The sequence below is a fragment of the Rhinoderma darwinii genome, chromosome 1, assembly GCF_050947455.1.
Source record: "Rhinoderma darwinii isolate aRhiDar2 chromosome 1, aRhiDar2.hap1, whole genome shotgun sequence".
Classification (NCBI taxonomy): Eukaryota; Metazoa; Chordata; class Amphibia; order Anura; family Rhinodermatidae; genus Rhinoderma; species Rhinoderma darwinii.
The window spans coordinates 7,112,781-7,138,757 of NC_134687.1; the positions used below are offsets into that span (position 1 = coordinate 7,112,781).

General features: G+C 45.8%; 1 protein-coding gene across 2 annotated transcripts; it reads right to left on the bottom strand.

Moving 5' to 3' along the window:
• Nucleotides 1-3,394: 3,394 nt before the first annotated feature.
• Nucleotides 3,395-13,406, bottom strand: ANKRD53 (ankyrin repeat domain 53). 2 transcript variants are annotated; one of them, XM_075848643.1, is made up of 6 exons: nucleotides 13,201-13,406; nucleotides 12,910-13,069; nucleotides 11,756-11,955; nucleotides 7,354-7,518; nucleotides 5,983-6,103; nucleotides 3,395-4,846 (listed from the first exon to the last, which is right to left on the bottom strand). In XM_075848643.1, the coding sequence occupies exons 2-6, from the start codon at nucleotides 13,057-13,059 to the stop codon at nucleotides 4,229-4,231; spliced, it is 1,254 nt and encodes a 417-aa protein (XP_075704758.1). In that variant the 5' UTR covers nucleotides 13,060-13,069; nucleotides 13,201-13,406; the 3' UTR covers nucleotides 3,395-4,228. The 2 variants fall into 2 exon arrangements, with proteins under 2 accessions (XP_075704758.1, XP_075704742.1); XM_075848627.1 differs by having other exon boundaries at nucleotides 3,395-4,849.
• Between the last annotated feature and the right edge of the window lie 12,571 nt (nucleotides 13,407-25,977).

Sequence of the window (25,977 nt, forward strand, 5' to 3'; positions counted from 1 at the left end):
GGTGCCGTTCACACGGCCGTTGTTTCAACGGAGCGTGTGAAGTGTCCGTCAAAAAATAGAACATGTCCTATTTTTTTGCTCTTCACGCATTCCCTCCATATACTCCCGTGTATGGGGGATTCGTGATAACATGTCCCGCACGGGCGCACCTTGGACGTGACAAACTAAAATGATTACCCATCGTTGGTGTGAATGTAGCCTAAGAATGGGAGGGTTTTGTATTGTATTCCCCGGGTGATGGGTAATCATTGGAATGACTGACCGAGAGGAGAGATCAAAGAGGCCGGGGTGAAGGAGGGGGCCGTTCAGTGGAGGGTAGATCGCTTTTCTGTTTGTATTTGGATGACCGGAATGTGTTACAGGAGTCTTGCCGGGACATGTTGAGGGCATGCACTGGTATTTTGGATACAACGGAGGGTATGGAGAGCATTTTACGGTGATGTTTGTAAGGGTTGAGCTTTTATTAGACTCTATAACTGGTTGGAAACAGGTAAGAAGAAGCTGAAAGCCACGTCACCAGTACAGAAACCAAAGAGGAAACGATCTAAATGATCCACCAAAGTCCACTGTTAGTCATACCGGACCGCAATATTTCTCCTGGAGGAACAAAGAATTGGGCATGGTGAAATCTAACATCCAGGATGCCTAAAAGTCTGCCCCCGTATATGATTAGATGATCCGATGAGCCCTCAGAAATCGGTGGGATTGGTTGTCTATTTAAACATGTTGTCCCATCAGTACAACCCCGGATCATTTGTCTTACGGACGCCATAGAGGGAAGTCCCCAGCTAAGGACCCCCTTCTATGAGTCAGAAAGCTGCTCAGTATCAAGCGCTCCCATTCTGGTGGAACGGGTCCATTGATGTATTACATTGACCGCCCCATGGGAAATGTGTGGCTGGTGGCAACTGCCACGGCTTTTCCAGATTAGGGTTTTCATGTTGAGACTGTACCGTTAATGTGTATGGCCACCATAATATTGCTTTGTGTAGGACACGTATTTAGTGGTGGCGGCAGAGGAATAATTTGTTATAAGAACAAAGCAAGGAAACTTTTCCTAAATGTGTCCCTGCTTCTGCTGAGGGGATTCAATCTTATTCTTGGAACTAAATTCATGGCTCCCACACGGCCTTAGACAGATTCCCATTAGGTCAAAAGCCTACTGTAGTAAAGGAAGCCACCTGCTTTGGATTCCTGAGTGCTGTATATTGGAGCCAATCCAGCTTTGATCGGATATCACACACCTGTCCTGGTGATGTTGCCACACTTCATGCTATAGGCCTGTATATTTTACATTTTAATACAAGTGAGACCGAAACAATGATTTGCAAAATTTACGTAAACTCTTTCATAGATGACAATATTGAGCCGGCCTTATATGCAGCAGATTGACGTTGGTATTAAGACTGTGATTGTCTGATAGATTCGCCAAAGAGTGATCTGCTTAAAGGGTGTAAGCTGAATGTAAACTTTCCACCTTTTACCTTACATCTACCCACAATTACCGTTGTCATTTTCCTGCCCTTTCTCCCAGTTTTTTTTGGTCATACGCCTAGGATATCTATTAAGGGGGTTCCTCATAATCCTCTATAAACAGATAATTCGTTTTTCATTCAAATTTAAACATACTAAATAAATGAATTAAACAAAATATAAACGTGAATGGACTTTTGGCATTAGACGTCTTCAATGGGGACCGAATAGTTGGCTTTGGCCACAAGGCAAGAATCGGCATTCTAGAGAACCATAACACAAATTTCTTAAATGAGTACCCCAATTGTAACACGTTGCCTGACAAAGTGTCTTATTTATGCCTCATGCATACGACCGTTATGCCACTCGGGCCGTTTTTGACGGCATCCAAGTGGCACCCGATTGTTTTCACGGAACCATTCCCTTTAGCCCCCCTGTAGGTAATGCCACACAGCTCCCTGTAGGTAGTTCTACGCAACACCCTTAGCACCCCCCACCTTTCTCTAGATAGCGCCACTGTAGGAGACCAGTCCTGGAAAAGCCCCTGACTTCACTGTCCATATATGGACACAGTGACGTCAGGGACTTCTGAAGCGGGAACCCCGGCGCTGTGGCCGGTGTTTCTGCTCCAGGAGAAGTCCCTGACTTCACTGCGTCCATATATGGACAGTGAAGTCAGGGGCTTTTCCAGGAATGGTGGCGCTAGCTACAGAAAAGGAGGGGGGTGCCATCTATGCGGGAGTGCTATGTAAAAGTGTCCTGTGTAGAACTACCTACAGGGGGCTCTGTGGCATTACCTACGGGAGGCTGTGTGGCACTACCTACAGAGGGCTGTGTGCCATTACCTACAAGGGGGGCTGTGGCATTATCTACAGAGGGAAGTGTGTGTCAAAAAATGTACAAATGAAATTCATCCGTTTTAAAAACGGATGCAAAACGTGTCAAAATCGGCCCGTTAAAAACGGAAACACGGCCCGGAACGGCCGTTTTTATCGACCGACACTCGGACCCTGTCGTGTGAATAGAGGCTAAGACTATTCACACGACAGGGTCTGCGTGTCGGCCGATAAAAACGCCCATTTTTATCGTCCGTTTTGCGTCCGTTCCGGGCGGTGTTTCCGTTTTTAACGGCCGATTTTGACCCGTTTGGCATCCTTTTTTTTTTTCCCTGTCCGTTTTAAAAACTGATGAATTTCATTTTTACATTTTCTGCCACACGCTTTCCTCTGTAGATAATGCCACACACTGCCCTCTGTAGGTAATGCCACACAGCCTCCCTGTAGGTAATGCCACACAGCCTCCCTGTAGTTAATGCCACACAGCCTCCCTGTAGGTAATGTCACACAGCCTCCCTGTAGGTAATGTCACACTGCCACGCCTCATAAATGTCACCCCCCCCCCCTACCTTCCTGTAGGGGACAGCTCCTGGTGAAGTCAGGGTCTTCTCCTGGATCGAATCACCGGCTACAGCGCCAAAGATTCAGCTTCAGAAGTCCCTGACGTTACTGTGTCCATTTATGGAGAGTGGCGTCAGGGACTCCCCGGCCACAGCTTTGGCCGAAGCTGGGGATTAGGGATTCTTCTCCTACAGGGAGCAACAAAATAACCTCCTCCTCTCATTCACTTCGCACTGTGAGGAGAAGAGAGCGAGCGGCAGAATGCACGGCCGTCACTCGGATCACATCCGAGTGACAACAGTGCTGTACACGGTCCAATAAAGTTCTATGGGAGCCGTGTGGCCTTGAGAACAGCCCAAAATCGGGCATCCTCCACTTTTTGTCAAAAAATCGTCTGGGTTAATAGCCCCATTTGGGGTCTGTTGTTCCTAAAGCGGCCGTGTGACGGCCATTCAAAGAACGGCCGTCACACAGCCGAGAATCCCTGTCGTGTGAATAGGGACATAGCCATTTAAACATATTACACGTTGCCGACTAAAATTTAGTGTCTTCTACTTTAATAGGGGTTACAAAAACATCACCACACCTGTCTGCAGATTGTGTGTAATATTGGAACTTCGCTCCATTTACTAAAGGAAATCCTGTACAACCCTATGAAGTGTAGACATTTTGTAGACACGCCCAATATTGAAATGACTGACAGTTTGGAGCTACGCGTTAGTGCTCCAAAGAAGTCTGTGTCTTAGACTCATGAAGACCGCTTTGTCATCATTGAAGGTCATGAATGTGCCGAAGATCTAAAAGCGCCTTTACACGCTTTGATAATGCGTACGATTAGACCAATTTCCGACCGCTACGATAGTTTCAAAGTGTCGAAACTTGTAGGTGACCACTTTTGATAGTTGTAATCACAGGACCTACAAATCGAAAAAAATTTGTTTGATCTGCAAATCGATCTATCTAAAATGTAATTGCTCGATGGTCTCTGTACCTCGTGCCTACATTTATAGTTTTAACACTATTGGCCACGTGTAAAATCACATTCACCCCCCCCCCCCCAGACCAGTAGTGAAAAAGTCACCAAATTGTAGGCATAATGAACGCGTGTAAAGGCGTCTTAAAAACCGATAGGCAGTGGCGCTCTCAATGGACCGAGTTATAGCCCATAAGGAACCTCCGTTCCTCTTTGGAAAATTTTGCTAATTTTCGGGAGGAGCGGGAGATTATTCAGTCCTTGGAGTGTTACAAACAATTGTCTGAATAGTTTAGACCAAATCCTTTAATAATTCTCATCTCCGGTACAGATGGCATGGAAGTTATAATCCACTTTCCTTGGCTATAGAAGACCAGCTGTCACTTTATCTCCTCAAGGGTCCTGGCTCTTTACGTGACCTCCTAAACTTAGAGCCAAGGTTCTGTCTTAAGTGAAAAGAGATTTCCGAGACAGGCCTTTGTGACTTAATGGGTTGTTGCCTTTTTGGTACATCAAAAACATGAGTGGGCTTGAAATCTTTGGGCATCTGGATCCTGTCTTGAGGACCTCTCTTAGGGAACAGGCTCCTCTCAATGACTTCATATGGCAGGCTTGGTGGAGAGAAGACTTGGCCATTTAGGGTCTGGATTTGCAGTTGTCCCTTCTGGTCTTTCGTAAGAAAAACTCTAGAGCTAATGTCTTTTTTGGTAACATCTTCTGGGTGAATACCCTGCCAGAGTGTTGGCGTCCGGTTAATATGTAGGCTTGGTGACCTATGAGGATTGGTGCTTGGGTTCCAAAAATTATTCGTTGATCTCCTTCCATCGCTTCCTTGCTCTTCTCTACGCTCGGATAGAATTACTTTTTGGTTTCTTGTCCTTTCCTTTCCAATTACCTCTTTTTCTAACGACTTTGAAGAAGTTCTCGTACCCCCTTGACCGTAATTTGAGTATGAACACTGATGAGCTGGTTTTGACTTTGGCACAGTTTGGCAAAAGGGAATCTGCTGAAGGAAAGTTTGAGGTCATTGTAACTATGAACTAAAAACACCTCCTCTAAGTAAATGTCTACGGGTGGAGGATCTGCAGACTCCCGATCTTTCTTAGTACGTGAGTTGGCCGGGAGGACTTTCCCAGGGCCATTGAAACTTTAGGGGCAGTTTACAGGTTCCATTGCTCACATTAGCTGAGTTTTTTTTAGGGCATCGTATATTTAAAGGGGTTGTCTAGTTTACAAAACAAATTTTTATACACTCTATTAGGGCATCCTGAGATAATAGAGGGTGGTCCTCTATTTAAGATCCTCGTTCCTAGGTCAGAGTGGGGAGCGGTTACATAGAGCGGCTCTCGCTCTAGAGGATCAGTCCTGTATTAAACAGACCACACCTTGATTTGAATTGTGAATGTGTAATGCTCCATTTCCCCTGTAGTGGCACTGCAGGCAAATTGAACACTTACTGCCATGTTTCCCCACAAATCACAGCTGATCGCTGGGGATCCAGCCCCGGGACGCTTTAACAGCTTGTTGTCAAGGGACCCTTCTAATAAGAATGGATTGTCCAAAACTGAGAACCCCTCTAAGGGTGTCTATTACTGTTAGTGTGAATTCTCACAAATGAGATGGGTGGATTTATATAAGGATGTTTGTAGACCCCTGATACTGGGAGATGCTGATGCCAAAGAGGAGTGATGGCCTACTGCTGGAATATTATGGTTCGGGATGTGTTGTGCTCTACAGATGTGACCCCCCCCTACTGATACTGGCACAGAGGGAGATGTTTGCTGCCAAACCATCCCACCCCCGAGCAATTGTATTCAATAGTGGCACTGAAGGAAGGACCAATATCTTAGGCACCCCCACCCTTATTGACCGCACATCATCTGATATTAGGCCAATCATGTAGTCGGGGGGAGGGGGGTACATGTTGGAATATCTTTATACAAGTACTAGTTGTTTTCTGGCATTGAGGGCGGGCCGGGGACTGGTTGGATGATGATCGGAACTAACTGCACAAGTTGTGGATCAATATGAGCCCTCGTGCCTAGGAGAGAATTGGCGTGATCAGGACGTGAATGTGCGACCGGGCCGATATCTGTGACCTGGTCATGCCGATAAAGTCCAAAAAAATGATAAACTCACCTCTGTCTGTAAAGAGGCGTCTCGTTGGGTTTCCTCAATGTTGTGTTTGACTTTCTCCATCTTCTTCAGTTCCCGGGCATAGTCCTTCTTGTCTTTCTTCCACATAGCGCTGCGGAGGTACCTGCAAAGAGAAGGACCCACATCCGAAAAATACTGGAGAAATAATCCAATAATCTGCCGTGTGCTACAGAGGGCCTGTCATGTGTGATACTGGCCAGTGTATCTAAGCCTATCATGTGTGATACTGGCCAGTGTATCTAAGCCTGTCATGTGTGATACTGGCCAGTGTATCTAAGCCTATTATGTGTGATACTGGCCAATGTATCTAAGCCTATAATGTGTGATACTGGCCAGTGTATCTAAGCCTATCATGTGTGATACTGGCCAGTGTATCTAAGCCTGTCATGTGTGATACTGGCCAATGTATCTAAGCCTATAATGTGTGATACTGGCCAATGTATCTAAGCCTATTATGTGTGATACTGGCCAATGTATCTAAGCCTATCGTGTGATCCTGTCCATTAAATCTTAACCTGGCGTGTGATACTATCCCATGTATCTAAGACTATCGTGTCACATTGTCTTATGATACTGCACAGTGTATCTAAGCCTAATGTGTGATATTGTCCAATGTATCTAAGCCAATCATGTGTTATACAGTTGAATGTATCTTATAATGTGTGATAATGTCCAGTGTATTTAAGCCTGTCGTGTGATACTGGCCAATCTATCTAAGCATGTCGTGTGATACTGGCCAATGTATCTAAGCCTATCATGTGTAATACCGGCCAATGTATCTAAGCCTATCGTGTGATACTGTCCAGTAAATCTTAACCTGACGTGATACTATCCCATGTATCTAAGACTATCGTGTCACATTGTCTTATGATACTGCACAGTGTATCTAAGCCTAACGTTTGATATTGTCCAATGTATCTAAGCCAATCATGTGTTATACAGTTGAATGTATCTTATCATGTGTGATACTGCCCAGTGTATCTAAGCCTATCATGTGTGACACTTTCAAGTATCTCTTTTTATGTGTCATACTCTGCTAAGCTGCTGTAGCTAAGCCTTTGATATGTAATAGCGTCAAGTGTATCTAAGCCTATCGTGTGATACAGTCTAATGTATCTAATTCTTTCTTGTGATACTGCCCAGTGTATCTACGCATATCGTGTGTGATACGGTCTAATGTATCAAAGCCTATCATGTGTGATACTGTCCAGTGTATCTAAGCCTATTGTGTGTGTGACAATACAGCTCTGACCATTGTATCTAAGCCTATCATCGTGTAATGTTACATGTGAACATGGTCTGAAGTTACCGCCTCTATAGATAGACCAGGATGTTCCTGTGGTCACCACTGACCTGGCGCAGGATCGCCGGCACCACAGATGGCACAAGTCGATGGGTTTGTTGCCCTCGGCGTCCTTGGCGTGGACATCAGCTCCGGCTTCCAGCAGTGCAGTAACGCAATCCTCCAGACCCTCGCTGGCGGCCCGGTGCAGGGGGGAGGTGAGGTTCTTGCTCTTTCTGAGTACAATAAATATCAGTCCCTGAGCCGGTCCTTTATTCAGCCGTTTCTTACATGTATCTGTTTCTGGGAAAGCTGAGTCACCAGATTATGACTTCAATAACCCAGCTTTCCCAGAGTCCTGAGCTGCTCCATATATATGATCTGTGCGCTGGGCTGCCTCACCCCATAACCTTGCAGATTTATCAGGAGTCTTGGAAAGCTGAGTGACAACCCCTGTGGAAGCCGTGCTGCCGCCAAGTTCTTGTTTTTTTTACCCAGCTTTCCCAGAGACAGATTTAGGGCACAACTGAATAATATTTGTTAACATTTATTTATTTTAGCACAAAAAACAAAAATAGTTTTCTAAGGGCTCAAGCACACGACGGCAGGGGAGTGCACGGCCCGTGATTCGCGGCTCGGACGGCCGCGGGGTGTTACTCGCGGGGCGTGCACATGGCTGTGTACATTCATTGCAATGAGCCTGGACCACAAACTGCGGCCGTAATAAGACATGTCCCATCTTTTTGCGGTCCAGGGTCGTGGGCATGAGCCCATAGAAATGAATGAGACCGCAGTTCACCAGCAGCTTTGCGGCTGCAATGACACGTTCGTGTGCATGAGACCTTATTCTGTGACTTTGAATCAGGGGGTGGGGCTGTGACAACCCCCAGTCTCTTTTATAGTTTACATCTGATCACATGCGCAGGTAAAGCAGGGATAAGAGAAGGTCACACTGCAGGATTTACAGGAGTCATAAATGAGAAAGAAGTAAAATAAGAACTCACTAATATAAATGATTCATAAACTTTTACACCTCAGCTGCTGCAGAACCTCATACTACACACCTCAGCTGCTGCAGAACCTCATACTACACACCTCAGCTGCTGCAGAACCTCATACTACTCACCTCAGCTGCTGCAGAACCTCATACTACTCACATCTGCTGCAGAACCTCATACTACACACCTCAGCTGCTGCAGAACCTCATACTACACACAGCTGCTGCAGAACCTCATACTACACACCTCAGTTGCTGCAGAACTACATACTACTCACCTCAGCTGCTGCAGAACCTCTTACTACACACCTCAGCTGCTGCAGGACCTCATACTAATCACCTCAGCTGCTGCAGAACCTCATACTACTCACCTCAGCTGCTGCAGAACTTCATACTACACACCTCAGCTGCTGCAGAACCTCATAATATACACCTCAACTGCTGCAGAACCACATACTACACACCTCAGCTGCTGCAGAACCTCATACTACACACTTCAGCTGCTGCAGAACAAACATACTACACACCTCAGCTGCTGCAGAACCACATACTACACACCTCAGCTGCTGCAGAACCACATACTACTCACCTCAGCTGCTGCAGAACCTCATACTACACACCTCAACTGCTGCAGAACCACATACTACACACCTCAGCTGCTGCAGAACCACATACTACACACCTCAGCTGCTGCAGAACCTCATACTAAGCTGCTGCAGAACCTCATACTTCACACCTCAGCTGCTGCAGGACCTCATACTACACACCTCAGCTGCTGCAGAACCTCATACTACACACCTCCGCTGCTGCAGAACCTCATACTACACACCTCCGCTGCTGCAGAACCTCATACTACACACCTCCGCTGCTGCAGAACCTCATACTACACACATGCACATGCTACACTCATGCTACACACCTCAGCTGCTGCAGAACTTCATACTACACACCTCAGCTGCTGCAGAACCTCATAATATACACCTCAACTGCTGCAGAACCACATACTACACACCTCAGCTGCTGCAGAACCTCATACTACACACTTCAGCTGCTGCAGAACCTCATACTACACACTTCAGCTGCTGCAGAACAAACATACTACGCACCTCAGCTGCTGCAGAACCACATACTACGCACCTCAGCTGCTGCAGAACCTCATACTACACACCTCAACTGCTGCAGAACCACATACTACACACCTCAGCTGCTGCAGGACCTCATACTACACACCTCAGCTGCTGCAGAACCTCATACTACACACCTGAGCTGCTGCAGAACCTCATACTACACACCTCCGCTGCTGCAGAACCTCATACTACACGCATGCACATGCTACACTCATGCTACACACCTCAGCTGCTGCAGAACCACATACTACACACCTCAGCTGCTGTAGAACCTCATACTACACACCTGAGCTGCTGCAGAACCTCATACTACGCACCTCAGCTGCTGCAGAACCTCATACTACACACCTCAACTGCTGCAGAACCACATACTACACACCTCAGCTGCTGCAGGACCTCATACTACACACCTCAGCTGCTGCAGAACCTCATACTACACACCTGAGCTGCTGCAGAACCACATACTACACACCTCAGCTGCTGCATAACCTCATACTACACACTTCAGCTGCTGCAGAACCTCATAATACACACCTCAGCTGCTGCAGAACCACATACTACTCACCTCAGCTGCTGCAGAACCACATACTACACACCTCAACTGCTGCAGAACCACATACTACACACCTCAGCTGCTGCAGAATCTCATACTACTCAGCTGCTGCAGGACCTCATACACACCTCAGCTGCTGCAGAACCTCACACTACACACAGCTGCTGCAGAACTACATACTACACACCAGCTGCTGCAGAACCACATACACACCTCAGCTGCTGCAGAACCACATACTACACACCTCAGCTGCTGCAGAACCTCATACTACACACCTCAGCTGCTGCAGAACCTCATACTACACACCTCAGCTGCTGCAGAACCTCATACTACACACCTCAGCTGCTGCAGAACCTCATAATACACACCTCAGCTGCTGCAGAACCACATACTACACACCTCAGCTGCTGTAGAACCACATACTACTCACCTCAGCTGCTGCAGAACCTCATACTACACACCTCAGCTGCTGCAGAACCTCATACTACACACCTCAGCTGCTGCAGAACCTCATACTACACACCTCAGCTGCTGCAGAACCTCATAATACACACCTCAGCTGCTGCAGAACCACATACTACACACCTCAGCTGCTGCAGAACCACATACTACACACCTCAGCTGCTGTAGAACCACATACTACTCACCTCAGCTGCTGCAGAACCTCATACTACACACCTCAGCTGCTGCAGAACCTCATACTACACACCTCAGCTGCTGCAGAACCTCATACTACTCACCTCAGCTGCTGCAGAACCTCATGCTACACACCTCAGCTGCTGCAGGACCTCATACTACACACCTCAGCTGCTGCAGGACCTCATACTACATACCTCAGCTGCTGCAGAACCTCATACTACACACCTCAGCTGCTGCAGAACCACATACTACAAACCACCTGCTGCTGCAGAACCACATACTACAAACCCCACCTGCTGCAGAACCTCATACTACACACCTCAGCTGCTGCAGAACCTCATACTACAAACCCCAGCTGCTGCAGAACCACATACTACATACCCCAGCTGCTGCAGAACCTCATACTACACACCTCAGCTGCTGCAGAACCACATACTACACACCTCAGCTGCTGCAGAACCTTATATTATACACCCCAGCTGCTGTAGAACCTCTTCATACACACCCCAGCTGCTGTAGAACCTCTTCATACACACCCCAGCTGCTGTAGAACCTCTTCATACACACCCCAGCTGCTGTAGACCATTATTTGTAGTTGCTACTACCAGAGTAGTCACCATATTGGCTGACTGGCTCCAGGTGACTATAAGTCCATATTCACACGAAGCAGAAACGCTGCAGATTTTCCATCCGGATTTGCGGCAGAAAATGAATGCACACGTTGCGTATTACGTGCGGATTTTCATGCTCCAAATCCGCAGCGTAAACAGCACCAGCAACGTAGATAAGACTTCAAGAAATCTCATCTACGCGGTGCAGATTTTTTCTGCGCGGAAAGTGCCGGTGCGCATTTTACAATCTGCAGCATATCAATCCATCCTGCGTTTCCGCTTGCAAATTACGTCTGTCTAGTTTTAAAGAAAAACGCACCAAAACACGCAGCATAAAAACGCATCTATTTCCGCATGAAAATGTAAAATCCGCACCTAAAAACGCATAAAAAAATGGTTTTGGCTGCGGAATTCCATGCGTATACCTGCGTTTTTTTTCTGCGGATTTGCCACATATTTACCGTAACTTCCACAGGCGCATTTTCGTCAGATTTTTCCATAATGTCAACGTAACTAATGATTGATGGCGTCTTTGTGGTGACTCACGCGTTAACGTCCGCTCCTTGCTGCAGCAGATATCGCAGACATTGCATCGTCCGGTGCCCGCTCTTCTGGTTCATCACCAGGTGCAGCGCCCTCCATCCATACGTGCTGCCCATGTTCACATCCATGCCGTAGTCTTCAATCAGTAGCTTAAGGCACTGGAGACGGCTGTGTGTGGCCGCCATGTGCAACGCGGTAAAGCCCTGTCCAAAAACAACACGGAACACAATCACCCGTCAGAGCGGTCAGTTAGATTGTAAGCTCTATGGACTATTTTCATCATTCTAATATAAAAATATCCACAGCTCTGCCTGTGTGTCAGTCTTCACTGTGGTACTAGTATTCTGTTCTATTACTGACGTGTAACATTCACAGCCGTAAATGTGGAAAAATTAGTCATTAAAAATCCTCTCCAAAGGCTGAAGTGCCGATCACAGTCATCCATTCTCAAGGTCATTCTCATTCTTAAGGTCATTCTCATTCTTAAGGTCATTCTCATTCTCAAGGTCATTCTCATTCTTAAGGTCATTCTCATTCTCAAGGTCATTCTCATTATTGTAGTCTTTATTAAGCAGAGCCGCATCCTACATTACTAGGCCATGGGAAATTGGGGCCACCTCCTTAGAATGGTTACCCCCGGGGATCATCGGACTGTAATAATGGGAGAAATTACCCAGTGTACCCCTGGGCCAATCAAATTCCACAAGTGTTACGGCGTGAGAAAGTTCAAGGGTAACATCAAGGTGAGAATTTCCTCTCCGTGAATCTAAAACTTTTCATGTTCGTGGTGACGGCCCGGATAAGCCTCGAACTGAGGGAATGTATTATCTCATCGAGCCTGCTGGGACTTGTAGTCCGACAACGACATTATCAAGGTTTAGTGTCTTTCTAAGCAGCTATAGTGCAACGACCTGCTCCGTACTGCGACAATGAAATAAACGATCGTTATGACCGATCCTTCATGTAAGCGTGACGGGTTTTCTCAAATCATATAATGTAACGCGGGCAGATGGCTGCAGATTACCGGGGCGGAGCGGATTAACTGGGATTTGCTGTCTACAATCCACAGCATTTAATATTGTCTGGGGGTAGAAGAACAGAGCCGGACCCTCCTCGTTATGTAATGGTCTAGTCTTGGCAGAAGAGCTGACACTCACATATCCGTCTGCCTTGACCTGAGAGTCCGTCGCCTTCATACAAAGCTGTAACCAGTCCACGTTCCCAATGGAGGCCGCCATTAACTGGTCCCTGGTCACATTCATGTTTTTTGTCGGGGTCTCCTGGGGTACAGAGATCCGGGCGGTCATGATGCAGTTTCTACGATAATAAAAATATAAAATGGATTGGACTACTATTCATCATCCTCATCATCATCCTCATCAACATCATCATCATCATCCTCCTCATCATCATATAGGATGTCAGCAATGACGGCCGGTCATCCTCACTCTCATCATTGTAGTCAGTCTCCTCCATGTGTCAGAGAGTCCGCAGTCAGTTTCATGGTGGGACTACTGCAGGACTACTGACTCTCCCGAAACGCCTGGGGGACTCCTGGAAGAAGTGGAGGAGTCCCAGAAGCGTTCACAATCTCCCGCTTCGAGCCGTGGCGTCGGGTGCTGCATCATCAGACAGCGCCAGGGCGCAGGCAATGTGGGTGGCACCGCGCTGTTTTATATATTGTATATTAGGGGACGTATATCAAAACTGGTGCAAAGGAAAAGTGGAGTAGTTGCCCATAGCAACCAATCAGGTTGCTGCTTTTATTTTTCAAAAGACCTCTGAGAAATGAAAGATGGAATCTGATTGGATGCTATGGGCAACTACAACACTTTTCTTTTGCACCAGTTTTGATATATCTCCTCCAATGTCTCTGACATCGGCGGCACAGGCGGCATCGGCGGCACAGGCGGCATCGGCGGCACAGGCGGCATAGGTATCTCTGATCAGACCTCAAATCAGAAATTTTCTGATCTGAGGGCTGACTGTAAGTTAGGGGGGTCTGAACAGGATTTGTGGGGGGTATGAGCTTTGTATTAGCGGACAGTTCGCTCTGGGGTCTTTTTTTTAAGGCTGGTCTGGGGTCTGTATATATTATGGTCGTCTGGGACTTGTATTTGGGGGTGTCTGGTTTGCGGTCTTAATTTTCGGAGGTCTGGGATTCTGATCTGCGGTATTTATTTAGGGGATCTGGTCTGGAATCTGTATTTATTTAGGGGTCTGGGGTCTGTATAAGGTGATAGTAGTCTGGTCTGAGGTTTGTATTTACGGGGTCTGGTCTACGGTATTTTTTGGGGGGTCTGAGGTCTGTATTTAGGGGTCTGGTTTGCGGTATTTTTGGGTGGTCCGAGGTCTGTATTTAGGGTTCTGGGGTCTGTATAAGGTGATAGTAGTCTGGTCTGAGGTCTGTATTTACGGGGTCTGGTCTGCGGTATTTTTGGGTGGTCCGAGGTCTGTATTTAGGGTTCTGGGGTCTGTATAAGGTGATAGTAGTCTGGTCTGAGGTTTGTATTTACGGGGTCTGGTCTGCGGTATTTTTGGGTGGTCCGAGGTCTGTATTTAGGGGTCTGGGGTCTGTATAAGGTGATAGTAGTCTGGTCTGAGGTTTGTATTTACGGGGTCTGGTCTGCGGTATTTTTGGGTGGTCCGAGGTCTGTATTTAGGGGTCTGGGGTCTGTATAAGGTGATAGTAGTCTGGTCTAAGGTCTGTATTTACGGGGTCTGGTTTGCGGTATTTTTGGGTGGTCCGAGGTCTGTATTTAGGGGTCTGGGGTCTGTATAAGGTGATAGTAGTCTGGTCTGAGGTTTGTATTTACGGGGTCTGGTTTGCGGTATTTTTGGGTGGTCCGAGGTCTGTATTTAGGGGTCTGGGGTCTGTATAAGGTGATAGTAGTCTGGTCTGAGGTTTGTATTTACGGGGTCTGGTTTGCGGTATTTTTGGGTGGTCCGAGGTCTGTATTTAGGGGTCTGGGGTCTGTATAAGGTGATAGTAGTCTGGTCTGAGGTTTGTACTTACGGGGTCTGGTCTGCGGTATTTTTGGGTGGTCCGAGGTCTGTATTTAGAGGTCTGGGGTCTGTATAAGGTGATAGTAGTCTGGTCTGAGGTTTGTATTTACAAGGTCTAGTCTGCGGTATTTTTTGGGTGGTCCGAGGTCTGTATTTAGGGGTCTGGGGTCTGTATAAGGTGATAGTAGTCTGGTCTGAGGTTTGTATTTACGGGGTCTGGTTTGCGGTATTTTTGGGTGGTCCGAGGTCTGTATTTAGGGGTCTGGGGTCTGTATAAGGTGATAGTCTGGTCTGAGGTTTGTACTTACGGGGACTGGTCTGCGGTATTTTTGGGTGGTCCGAGGTCTGTATTTAGGGGTCTGGGGTCTGTATAAGGTGATAGTAGTCTGGTCTGAGGTTTGTATTTACAAGGTCTAGTCTGCGGTATTTTTTGGGTGGTCTGGTGTCTGTATTTGGGGATTCTGATCTGCGGTATTTATTTAGGGGGTCTGGTCTGGGATCTGTATGTATTTTAGAGACCCTGGAAAGTACGGCTGTGATCTGATCGGTTGCTATCGGCAGCTGCCTGATACAGGCACGTTTATAATGTGGAGCGCTATGTCAGCCTGGAAACGCAGGATAGCATGCCTTGTAGAGGGGTGCGGCCTGCAAGAAGAGGCGTGGTCTAAACGGGTTGTGGCCTTACTTTTAAAAACCCGCGCTGCGCACGCTGCATTCTACCTGAAGACAATCTAAAAAAGTCTGGGCTAATGTAGGGGGACACAGGGCACCTCTGGTTTGGTTCTTACGCCCCCCCCCCCCCCAGCACTCTACATTTGGGCCCCTCTCATGCACTCGGACTCTACACAACTCCTTATTCTATGGGAGTGTTCCTCATGTGAGTCTATCTATATGGTTAAAGGGGGTTTCAATTAGGGGTAACTTGGCGTCACTAACCTTATTAGGACGACACTGTCCAATGTGACCCTAGCGGGGGACATAACACTCGGGAGGGACTCTTTTGGCTACATGCTGGCCATATGTGTGAAGAACACTGTAACAACAGAAGGACGATTATGGGGGGGCCATGTTTTTGTAGAGCGTCTTCTGACAGGCGGCTGATCCAGGAGGGGCTGAATGCTGAGAACCTGCCGCATTATTTGCCAGGAATGTGCCCCCCAAAACTAGCAAGGATGGACCGCCATGTAATGGGGTTTCCTATAGACTACGAGGGTGTCCGACTGGGGTCTTCCTATTAACAGTATACATGAAAGCTTTATCCTTCCCTGAAGAGCTTACACTCTATCCAGGGGATACAATGCAGTAAATTCACCATTAAGTAATGACGTGGATCCAGCGACGTTCTATAGATAGTTTCATTACGTAATTCCCCTGTAATCCTCCACAAGAGCCTCACGCAGCCGAGATTACGCGGGTCACCGGGCGGTCAGCTCTGTTTATGGTCTTATGGTAAAGTCTGGGGGCCGCCCCGGGGTCACGTCGGCTTCTCCAGTTTCCTATTCACAATAAATGTATTTGTGTTTTTTTAATGGTTTAGTAACCGGAGATAAATTGTAATACTAATGAATATTAACTGAAGGAGTTAAACGCAGCCCGCAAACAAAAACATTTGGCACCAAAGTGGGTATCAAAATGGGCCAGCAAGGGTGTGGTTTAAGGGTTAAATTATTTTGTGCCAGTGATGTCACCCTGCAGGCACACATAGAGGGATGACCGGCATGACATTCACCTGTGTCCTGCCCGGTCCAAAGTGGTTTTGGGTATAAAAACCGGCATCGGAGAAGGCAAATGGCGACTTTTTACTGATTTGAAAAAGGCTCCTGTAATGACGGGGTAGGGAGACAGACAGGTGAGCCCTAATCTACCCGCCACTCAGTCCCTGCCTACTTGCAACGGCCCGTCCTAGGCGACGGCGTACAACTGGGCGACGGTCCCTACGCTCAATAAGTGCACGACAGACAAACAGACAAGGGTACACAGAAGCTAAGGGAAATGGGGCAGTTGCCCACGGCAACACAGTGAGCAACAAGAGTGGTGAACGAGCCGAGTCAAACCAGGAGTGTACGAGGTACAAATCGCAGAGCAGGAGAGTAGTCAGTAAAGCCAGGGTCAAAAATGAAGCAAGGTCAATAATCATAGCAGGAGCAGCAGAGCCAGGAAACAGGAAAGAATCACAGGCAATGGAAGAGCAGGAAATGCAGGTATAAATAGACAGAGGGCGGGAGCTAGCTCCGTCTGGCCAGGCTGTGATAGGCTCTCCCACTCCTCAGCCTCCCAGCCTGACTGGTAGAAGATCGTGTCACTCTCTCAGACTTAGGAGCAGGTGCAGACTGATTACCCATGGGCGTCGACAAAGAAGCTGTGTCTGGCAGATCCTTTACAGCTCCGTTCCCACATTTGCGTCGTAAGTTCCGGTCATAAGAGAAGCCGGATGTATCATACAACAGGTGCTGATGGGACCCATTAACTTATAATGGGGTCCGGCGTGATTTCCGTCATACACGCTGTAATATTCTTGGTGCCAAATATGATGGAGCTGTCGACGGCGTCAGGACGGAGCCCCGAATGTCAGTGTGAACAGAACCTAAGCGAAGAAGTTGAATGACATTTGGCCGGTGATTTCACGCTGCAGAAATGATGGCATCTTAGATAATGAAAACAAAGTATTTGCAATTCTGGCGCATTTCCATTGGACAGTGGGGCGTTCCGGTTGAACTCCATATTTACTAAGCCCTAAACCCTTTTTTTTCCCCTGAAAGTCAAGATAGAGGGACTTTTGTGCCATCTCAGGCACCTGACCCAATCCCGGGTGCGACTTGTACATCTGTACCTTCTATCTCTGCTCCCCTTATGTGGCAAAGGGGCCTTTGGGTCCCCTCAGGAGCGCTGCTCTGGAGAAGAAATGGCAGGGATCCCAGACATGGGCATAATTAATGTGGTACCTGGAACCCCCCTCTGAGCAGGTCAGGAGTTAAATGCCGGGATTGATGCCCAGAAGCACTTTGGGCCGTACTGGACAGAACTGAATTTGTTGCGGGTCATCCTGATAGGTTTGCCTGCAGGGTGAGATCAGTGGTTCGAAGCCGTTTAACCCTTAAAACCATTCTCTCATTTGCCCACTTTGATGCCCATCTTCGAGCCAATTGTTTCTGTTTCCAGGCTGTTCTTAACGAGAACCTTTCACCTCCCGTGCAGCATGTAATGGGGAGGGCTGCACAAACCCTGGGGCACTTTAATTTTTTTTTCTACCCTCTCCCGTTATGTAGATATCGGTGCCGTTATATTTGGCGCCCGATATTTAAATAACCCCCTGAACTGTCAATGGGGCGTGTTATGGCAAGGGGGCGTGTTACTATGGCTGTGACACTGCCCAATCAGATACGGACAGTGTTACAGCAAGACTTGGAGAGAGGAGAGCGTGTGCGCACGCACGCTCTCACTCTTCAGCTGTCAAGATCAGTCTTCTGCCGAACTGGCAAGGGGGCATGTCTCTGCTACGGACAGTGCAAAAGCTGGAGGGAGATTAGTCTTGTACTTTTGTCTGCCAAACTGGCAAGGGGGCGTACTCTGCTACGGATAGTGCAAGAGCTGAAGAGGAGAGCGCGCATGTCCTCCCTCCAGCTCTTACACTGTCCGTAGCAGTGACACGCCCCCTTGCCAGTTTGGCAGAAGACTGATCTTGACGGTTGAAGAGTGATAGCGCGCGCGCACACGCTCTCCTCCCTCCAGGTCTTGCTGTAACACTGTCCGTATCTAATTGGACAATGTCACAGGCATAGTCACACGCCCCCTTGCCATTACACGCCCTATTGACAGTTCAGTGTGTTGTTTAAATATCGCGCGCCAAATATAACGGCACCGATATCTAAGTTACGGAGGAGCGTAGAAAAAAAATTCCCCAGTGCTTGTGCATCCCTGACCATTACATGCTGCCCATGTATGGGCAGGTGAAAGGTTCTCTTTAAGGCTGGATTCACACGACCATGTTACGTCCGTAATGGACGGAACGTATTTCGGCCGCAAGTCCCGGACCGAGCACACTGCAGGGAGCCGGGCTCCTAGCATCATAGTTATGTACGACGCTAGGAGTCCCTGCCTCTCTGTGGAACTGCTGTCCCGTACTGAAAACATGATTACAGTACGGGACAGTTGTCCTGCAGCGAGGCAGGGACTCCTAGCGTCGTACATAACTATGATGCTAGGAGCCCGGCTCCCTGCAGTGTGCTCGGTCTGGGACTTGCGGCCGAAATACGTTCCGTCCATTACGGACGTAACATGCTCGTGTGAACCCAGCCTGAGTCCTCGGGCACCTCAGTCTTCAACATTGTGGGGGCTGCATCCTAAAACACGAATAACGGGGGAACTAGTCAAATGTCCGACCGTCCTGTTATTACATCCCTTGTATCAAAATGTTTATTTCATCATATTATGTAATTTCTTATTAAATATTCTTATTCCATTATTACAGTAACATTACATTATTGCAGCACAGATTACAGTAAAATTTCATTATTCCAGCATAGATTACAGTAAAATTTTATTATTCCGGCACAGATTACAGTAACATTCCATTATTCCAGCACAGATTACAGTAACATTCCATTATTCCGGCACAGATTACAGTAACATTCCATTATTCCGGCACAGATTACAGTAACATTCCATTATTCCGGCACAGATTACAGTAACATTCCATTATTCCAGCACAGATTACAGTAACATTCCATTATTCCGGCACAGATTACAGTAACATTCCATTATTCCGGCATAGATTACAGTAACATTCCATTATTCCGGTATAGATTACAGTAACATTCCATTATTCCGGCACAGATTACAGTAACATTCCATTATTCCATCATAGATTACAGTAACATTCCATTATTCCAGTACAGATTACAGTAACATTCCATTATTCCAGCATAGATTACAGTAACATTCCATTATTCCAGCACAGATTACAGTAACATTCCATTATTCCGGCACAGATTACAGTAACATACCATTATTCCAGCACAGATTACAGTAACATTACATTATTCCGGCACAGATTACAGTAACATTCCATTATTCCAGCACAGATTACAGTAACATTCCATTATTCCAGCACAGATTACAATAACATTCCATTATTCCGGCATAGATTGCAGTAACATTCCAATATTCCGGCACAGATTACAGTAACATACCATTATTCCGGCATAGATTACAGTAACATTCCAATATTCCGCCATAGATTACAGTAACATTCCATTATTCCAGCACAGATTACAATAACATTCCATTATTCCGGCATAGATTACAGTAACATTCCAATATTCCGGCACAGATTACAGTAACATACCATTATTCCGGCATAGATTACAGTAACATTCCAATATTCCGGCATAGATTACAATAACATTCCATTATTCCGGCATAGATTACAGTAACATTCCATTATTCCGGCATAGATTACAGTAACATTCCAATATTCCGGCACAGATTACAGTAACATTCCATTATTCCGGCATAGATTACAGTAACATTCCAATATTCCGGCACAGATTACAGTAACATTTCATTATTCCAGTACAGATTACAGTAACATTCCATTATTCCAGTACAGATTACAGTAACATTCCATTATTCCAGCACAGATTACAGTAACATTCCATTATTCCGGCATAGATTACAGTAACATTCCAATATTCCGGCACAGATTACAGTAACATTTCATTATTCCAGTACAGATTACAGTAACATTCCATTATTCCAGTACAGATTACAGTAACATTCCATTATTGCAGCACAGATTACAGTAACATTACATTATTCCAGCATAGATTACAGTAAAATTTTATTATTCCGGCACAGATTACAGTAACATTCCATTATTCCAGCACAGATTACAGTAACATTCCATTATTCCGGCACAGATTACAGTAACATTCCATTATTCCGGCACAGATTACAGTAACATTCCATTATTCCGGCACAGATTACAGTAACATTCCATTATTCCAGCACAGATTACAGTAACATTCCATTATTCCGGCACAGATTACAGTAACATTCCATTATTCCGGCATAGATTACAGTAACATTCCATTATTCCGGTATAGATTACAGTAACATTCCATTATTCCGGCACAGATTACAGTAACATTCCATTATTCCATCATAGATTACAGTAACATTCCATTATTCCAGTACAGATTACAGTAACATTCCATTATTCCAGCATAGATTACAGTAACATTTCATTATCCAGCACAGATTACAGTAACATACCATTATTCCAGCACAGATTACAGTAACATTCCATTATTCCGGCACAGATTACAGTAACATACCATTATTCCAGCACAGATTACAGTAACATTACATTATTCCGGCACAGATTACAGTAACATTCCATTATTCCAGCACAGATTACAGTAACATTCCATTATTCCAGCACAGATTACAATAACATTCCATTATTCCGGCATAGATTGCAGTAACATTCCAATATTCCGGCACAGATTACAGTAACATACCATTATTCCGGCATAGATTACAGTAACATTCCAATATTCCGGCATAGATTACAGTAACATTCCATTATTCCAGCACAGATTACAATAACATTCCATTATTCCGGCATAGATTACAGTAACATTCCAATATTCCGGCACAGATTACAGTAACATACCATTATTCCGGCATAGATTACAGTAACATTCCAATATTCCGGCATAGATTACAATAACATTCCATTATTCCGGCATAGATTACAGTAACATTCCATTATTCCGGCATAGATTACAGTAACATTCCAATATTCCGGCACAGATTACAGTAACATTCCATTATTCCGGCATAGATTACAGTAACATTCCAATATTCCGGCACAGATTACAGTAACATTTCATTATTCCAGTACAGATTACAGTAACATTCCATTATTCCAGTACAGATTACAGTAACATTCCATTATTCCAGCACAGATTACAGTAACATTCCATTATTCCGGCATAGATTACAGTAACATTCCAATATTCCGGCACAGATTACAGTAACATTTCATTATTCCAGTACAGATTACAGTAACATTCCATTATTCCAGCACAGATTACAGTAACATTCCATTATTCCGGCATAGATTACAGTAACATTACATTATTCCGGCATAGATTACAGTAACATTCCATTATTCCGGCACAGATTACAGTAACATTCCATTATTCCGGCATAGATTACAGTAACATTCCAATATTCCGGCATAGATTACAGTAACATTCCATTATTCCGGCATAGATTACAGTAACATTACATTATTCCGGCATAGATTACAGTAACATTCCATTATTCCGGCACAGATTACAGTAACATTCCATTATTCCGGCATAGATTACAGTAACATTACATTATTCCGGCATAGATTACAGTAACATTCCATTATTCCGGCACAGATTACAGTAACATTCCATTATTCCGGCATAGATTACAGTAACATTCCATTATTCCGGCATAGATTACAGTAACATTCCATTATTCCGGCACAGATTACAGTAACATTCCATTATTCCGGCATAGATTACAGTAACATTACATTATTCCGGCATAGATTACAGTAACATTCCATTATTCCGGCACAGATTACAGTAACATTCCATTATTCCGGCATAGATTACAGTAACATTACATTATTCCGGCATAGATTACAGTAACATTCCATTATTCCGGCACAGATTACAGTAACATTCCATTATTCCGGCACAGATTACAGTAACATACCATTATTCCGGCACAGATTACAGTAACATGGCATTGGATATAGTAAGTGTCCGATTGCAATAACATTCCTTACAATAAATCCCCCCCCCATCCAAAAATACCAAAAGTGTGTTGTTCTTTGGGCCTGTACTTACCAGTGAGGCAGGGCAGCAGCTTGTACAAGGGTTAATGCAGCTTTATAACCTCCATGTCCAGAGGTGACAGCAGTCGGGATATTCACATCAACAAAGTCACCAGGCAACAGGTAGTATAACAACACAGGGAGGGGCAAGGAATTCTGGGTATAAACCGGTGCACACACAGAAGTAACAGGTCATCACCGGTCACTACAGCTGGACCCCCCTATTGTATATAGGTATTTCCTGCTGAATATATATCACACACAACACAGACCTCCTAACATAACACACACATACATACATACATACATACATATACCCACACACACACACACACACACACACACACACACACACTACATACATACACACACACACATACTACATACATACATACATACATACATACATATACCCACGCATACATACACACACACACCCACACATACATACATACATATGCCCACTCATACATACATACATACACACACACCCCCACATACATACATACATACATACATACATACACACACACACACACACACACACCCACATACATACGCACACATAGATACATACACACAGAGTCATTAATACATATACACACACACACACACACACACACACACAGATACACACACACACACACACACACACACACACACACACACACACACACACACACACAGAAACATACATACACACACACACACACACACACAATTATTATATTATAATTATTCCTCTATGGCTTCCCCATATAGTGTAATGCCCCCATGGCTGCCCCCATACAGTATAATGCCCCTTTAGCGGCCAATGCAGTATAATGCCCACACAGATGCCCCCATAAAGCATAATGCCCCCATAGTTTCCCGCATACAGTATTATTTCCCTATGGCTTTCCCATATAGTATAATGCCCCCATAGCTGCCCCCATACAGTATAATGCCCCTTTAGCTGCCAATACAGTATAATGCCACCTTAGCTGCCCCTAGTGCCAGTGCCCACATAGATAGTGCCACAGCGCCAATGTATATAGTACTACATCCTCATTAAAGATCACGCCACCCCCCTGTAGATAGCGCTACCCTCACCCCCTGTAGATAGCGCCATTGGGACTCTCTCTAGGAGCGGAATCCCCAGCCAGAGCTTAGGCGCGGGGATTCCACTTCTAGAGGGAAGCCCTGATGTCACTGTCCATATATGGATAGTGACGTAAGGGGCTACTCCTGGAGCGGAATCCCCTGCCAGAGTGTTGCTGCTGCTATGAGATATATAGATAGATTATATATACACACATGCACAGGCCCCATGGGCTTAAAGTCCTTTTTATCTTTCACTAAACCACCGGATTGTTGCCATTTTTGTTTATTTTACATGCACAGACACTCAGAGATACACAAACGTACACAAAAGGTGTAACTACATAGAGTTAGGGCCGTGCCGGGCTCATACCCCCTCAGATCGGACCCCCTTTTCCTAGATCGGACTTCAAAAATAATAATTTACTCACCACTCCTGCCTGCAGGGGGCCCGACCCGGATCCCTCAGGCTGCCACATCAAGCCCCAGTAACTTCTGTGCCACCGCTTGTACAAGGTCCTGATGCTGCCCGGTGCCCGATGTGATCAGGGATCGGCCCCCTGCAAACGTTACACCACTGAATACGCACATACTCAGAGATATACACAGGAGATTTATCAAAATTGGTGCAAAGGAAATGTGGAGCAGTCGTACGTAGCAATTTCAGATGTCATTTTGGGGGGGAAAAAAAGCAATTTGATCGGTTGCAATGGCAACTGCTCCACTTTTCCTTTGCACCAGTGTGTACATACATACACTATGAACCCTTGTGTTTGCACATACATATAGTTACGTGTCCATACACTCATATGTTTATACTCGCTCTCTATTAGGTGCCTCCCCTCCATGTCTCTATATGGGCACGTTCAGACGTGGCAGAATTTTTCCGCTGCAAATGTTGGTGCAGATTTGGGGCAATTACGCAATGAATCTGCAGCAACATTTGCATATTTGACAGGTAATTCAGACGTTGCAGAAAACACAGCGGACTTGCCACAGATTTCAGTGTTTGCATTGCAAAGGCTGAAATCCGCAGTGAAATTCCGCTTCTTCTCCGCAACAGCCAGTGCATGCTGGGAGGGAAAATTCTGCACCGCAGCCTACGGTCCGCAGCGGAGTTCTCCGCAACGTCTGAACTGACTTGCCTCAAAATCTATTGAAACAAATGTAAAAAACGGCCACTGGAGAATTCCACTGCAATTCCGCCACGTCTGAACATGCTCTACAGGCACTTGCAGCTCCACCCTGCAGACATCTATATACATATAGGCTGAAGGGGTTTGTAGATGACAGCGGTAAAGTTACGGTGCCCTGGATCGGTCCCCCCTCCCCCAGAGTGTTCAGCACTGACGTGACTAAGACCCAAAATGGACATCAGGGAGATTCTGATTTTTTTTTTACCTTATGCCACGCGCATTTAATATTACCGACCCCTAAACAAAAACAGATCCCTAAAGTAATACAGACTTCAGACCGATCCCCTTAAATACAGACCCCAGGACATTGTCAGGATTGAAGAGGACTGCGGTCACGGGGAGAGGTAAGTTTATTTTAAAGAGGTTGCGGCGCCCTGACGATGTGCCGGCTCTTCCGTGAGGTCTACCCTGTATCCGGGACCATGCCAAGCCCCACTATGCCCTCCTTGGACCCACTTGGACGGTGGGACTTGGCTTCTATGTTGCTAGTAGCGGGCACATGGGCTCCATTGGATGTTGTAGTCTTTTGGTTCAGTAAATATAATCTCTTGAGTCGTCCTTTATTATATCCGTTTCTGGGAAAGTTGGGTGACAATAAATACGGACGCCGTACTGAATAGCAAGTCTAACTAGTAGATTCCCAGATGACTGCACCACTGGGCACATTTGCGGTCCTGGATTTTAGGAATGCACGGTGACAATATCTGTGGCGTCTGGCAGAGGGTAAGGACCCAGCTTTCCCAGAAAGAGATAAAACGGAACTAAAAAATTGTATGATTTTTTTTTTTTACTTTTTAATAAACTCCATCTACCTCCATCTTCTCAGGAGACCTCATCGCCTTTTTGTTATTACGTCGCTCATTTGGGGCCCCGTCTACCTGGGGACACGCGGATGGCATTTAAACCCTTCAATATTTAAGCATCAAGAAAATATCTGCAAAACACTTTGTGCCAAGAGGAAATGTCAAGGAACCCGCCACCCTTCATCTGAGTGATTCATCTTCATTATCGACAAGGTGGAGAATGAACACATTGTGACGGATATTCGTCCTGATCCCTTA